Source organism: Charadrius vociferus, unplaced genomic scaffold, assembly GCF_000708025.1.
Source record: "Charadrius vociferus isolate BGI_N301 unplaced genomic scaffold, ASM70802v2 scaffold430, whole genome shotgun sequence".
In the NCBI taxonomy this organism is placed as follows: domain Eukaryota; kingdom Metazoa; phylum Chordata; class Aves; order Charadriiformes; family Charadriidae; genus Charadrius; species Charadrius vociferus.
Window position 1 is genome coordinate 131590 of NW_009646541.1, and position 3626 is coordinate 135215.

At 42.6% G+C, this 3626-nt stretch overlaps 1 protein-coding gene across 1 annotated transcript in view; it reads right to left on the reverse strand.

The window, feature by feature from the left end:
* The window catches only part of EIF3B (eukaryotic translation initiation factor 3, subunit B), a 23679-nt gene extending 20118 nt beyond the window's left edge, over nucleotides 1–3561 (reverse strand). The window contains exon 1 of the mRNA XM_009886039.1: nucleotides 3522–3561. Coding sequence (XP_009884341.1) covers nucleotides 3522–3561 — 40 coding nt within the window. The remainder of the gene's footprint in view (nucleotides 1–3521) is intronic.
* Nucleotides 3562–3626: the final 65 nt, after the last annotated feature.

Consider the following 3626-nt stretch of genomic DNA (forward strand, 5'->3'; position numbering starts at 1 on the left):
GGCCATCTCCGAGAGTTGCGTTAAGTCTCTACGAGGCCTTGTTGGGTTTAAAATAACGGTTTCCGTGAGGTAAAAAGTGACGGTCGCCGTCCCGCAGCACCGCTGTGACACTCCGGTTGGCGGGAGAGGCCTTCCCGAGGGGCGGTGAGCCCGGCTGGGGACGGTCACCCGGCGGCGCAGTGGTACAGAGAGAGGGACGAGTCGAGTGTCTCTGTGTGGCGTTTCCCAGTGATGTGAAGCGTCACCTTGCCTGATCCCGACATCTCGGTGTGACTTAAAACTGGTAAAGTCCTCCTGGTGGCGGCCAAGGTGACCAACTTTCTGCCAGAGCTGCCCTCTCTTCATCTGTTAAACCATTATCTTTTATTTTGCTGATGCAAATACCTGTGGAGTGTCATTTTTTTCCAGCATCTGTGCCAATATGACAGATTCACAATGGCAAAGGGAACCTGAATTTGTCTTCATTACCATCTTGAGGTTTCAGTGGCATTTTTGTCCCTGCCCAGGGCAGGGGGGTTAGAACTCGATGATCTTCAAGGTCCCTTCCAACCTAAACCATTCTATGATTTTTAGAGGAAAAAGAACAGTTCTTGAGGAACAGTTCATCTGCGTTCATTCCCGAGATGAACACTTGCATTTTCTATAGTTTTTTTTTTTAATTTATTTTTATTTTTTCCAGTGCTTTTAATCAAATCATCAAAACATACAGAATAAGAAGGCCAGCATAAAAAAATTAATTAGAAGAGCAGGTATTGTACTTAGCATTTTAAATTTAGACCCTATCTTATATTGCAGAGTCTTTCATATTTTGATAAAGTCTTGACAAGGAGATATGTAAGAAATTAAGCCAAGAAAGTTCTGTAATTCATCAGCTGGTCACAAGATGGCATCCTAACTCCTAAAATTCAATTAGGTGAGCGTGTCAATTCTGTATTTTCGCTATGGACAACGCTCATGAATGGAAATGATGACTGGCACTTTGCAATTGTTGTTTTGGGTATTTTTGTTATATCATGGTAGTTGATCAGACATCAACGTCCTGGTTTGCGGCAGCGTTGGCACGCTAAAGCGTACAGAAAATGCTGTTACCTCTCCTGCCACAACCGTGTATTTTCCCACATGTGAGGGAGGACGTGCTGCGGTTCAATCCATAGTCCCAGCCGGCTCCTCAAGATTACACAGCTCTTCCAGGAACATGTATGTGGTCTCTCTCACCTACGTTTTGCCACTCTCGCATTGTCTGTGGTGTCGGAATATGCAGTTTCTGTGTATTACCTTTCTTCCCGTTTGCAAGCTAACGACTACTTTTACAATCACTTTGGTTAAATGCTGAATCTGAATGTTGGATCCTCCTGACCTATCTTTGCACGGTCTGCTGTTTGCACTTTCCTTTACTTTGCAGCAACTTTTAATTTATCTTCTCTTCCTTCCTTCCTTCCCCCTCTCCTGTCTTCTATTGATTTTTCCCTTCGGTCCCTGTGCTGCTATCTCACTGCTATTCTTTGTCTTCCAGTCCTTGCTCAGCAATCTGAGGGTGAGTGGAAGGACTTTTAAAACCAGCGATTTTGGCACTGGCAGCTGGAGCCTCTTCCTGTAAGTGTTCCACATGCAGAACTCCTAATCAACGGGAAAGTTTGGGAAATCTAGCAAGAATGGCTTCTTGTAACACAACTGTCCAACCAGCAATGCCTCGTGAATTTTACCGAGTGCAAGTGATCTGAGAATAGGGGACCTGAAAGCTCTGTTTCCTAAACTGAATTCTGAAAGAGTAATCAAGCTCTTGCACTCTGTATGAAATTTGACCTGATACCGATAGGACGTGCACGGCATGACGCATCGGAAGGCCGGGGCCTCAGGTAGTCATGTACTTTTGCGTTCCATTTGTTACCTGGAACCTGCTGACACCTGCCCTTTCCTCCTTTCTCTCGTGATTATAGTTTCTTTATGCTATATGTTTTCCAGAAGCTTTTGCTGCATTAACAGCAAATATGGAAGTGTTCAATAACTTCGGTCACGCACAATCTTTCTGGCCCTGTTCAAATATTATTTCTGCAATTGAATTCTTTTTCCCAGTGTTTTGCTTCAAGACTCCTCCCATGGATTGCAAAAGCAATCTTCAGTTGAGAATGTCATATTTATACCAAATAAATAGTTATGCTATTAGCTTAAGTACAGACCAATCAAAAATCTATGCCGAAATGAGAACATGTTGATTCCTCCATTCATTTTCTCAAAAAATGCTATATAGGCGAAAAATTGCGGAGCGCTTAGTTTTCAGAAGTGCTGAGCGTGCAAAACTCTCCCCTCGGCTGCTGTATAAACATGATTTGAAGGGCCTCTCAGCTTAAATAATGCCATGCTTTTTTAATTTCATACACAGCTTCAGTCTGCACCCACGCTTGTGGGGATCTCAGCTGAAATAGCACTGAGGCGAGAGGCAGAAGGAAAAGGAGAATCACTCGAGTCGTTCACATCTTTGTAGCAGCGTGAAAAGTTTCAAGGGAGAGCCTTAATGACCTACACCTGAAATAATTCTCACTTTATGATTTTCTGGTTTAGTTCTTCATGCTTATTTGTCTTCCCAAGATTAATAAATATCAGGAACATTAATTAATGTCTGCATCCAATACTTTGAATATTAAAAACATAAAACGCTGTTATGGATTGGTAGCGTCTTAATCTGGAGCTCCGGAATCTATGCATATCTTTCTGTCTTGCTGGTTTGATGGTGTTTTCAGGAAAACCACTGTAGAAAACATAAGCCTTATTTTTCACTAGGGTCAGCCATATCATTCCTGACTAATAAAGTACAGGAAATGGGAAGAAAAAAAGCCCTAATGTGAGGCATTCATACTTGAAATTCTTATTTTTATGCAGTTTTAGAAAGTGTATTTGCATTCCAAATGCTCATATTTCTGTGCTTTCCAGAATAGGATGAGGTTGGTTTCTACCATATTTACCTTTATTAGGGCATTCCTTCTGGTGCATAGCATAAAATGCCACTGTGCCTTTTCCTTTGGAAAAAAATATCTACTTTAAGTTATCATCAAGAATATTTCATAAAAATCCAAATGTGTCCAAAATACCAAAAATACTGGGTTTAGGAGACACCCCGATGGGTTGACTAGATGGCAGCAGAAGTGAAACGCCGTGGAAAAAGGTAACTTAATGAAAGAAAAATATACTGACGTTGTCTCGGAGTATCTCATCTGAGTTGAAATACGAAGCGCAGCCGCCCCGTCAGTCGCCGGATGACAGACAGGACTGTTTTATTACCACTACCAACAATTTATCTACTTTTCGTCACACACGATGAAATCTGCCTCAAGTTCACGTTCCCAACAACCACCCTTTCCAGTTTTCTGGGGGAAAAAAATTTTTAAAAATAATTAATTTGATTTCAGAATAAAGCCTGTATTAAACCCATGAGGTGATGGCTTCTTTTTCTGTGCTTTAAAGATTTATTATTCATCCTGAAGTGGTTGAGCAGCGCTTTGAGCGATGCAGCGGGGAGGTCTTACCGCCCCTCTGGGGAGACAGCCCTCCCCCCATCGGGGACATTATCGCGACCGGTGACATTTTGACACGTCCCCAAATCTCCCCCACAAGCCGAATTCCCCCCCGCC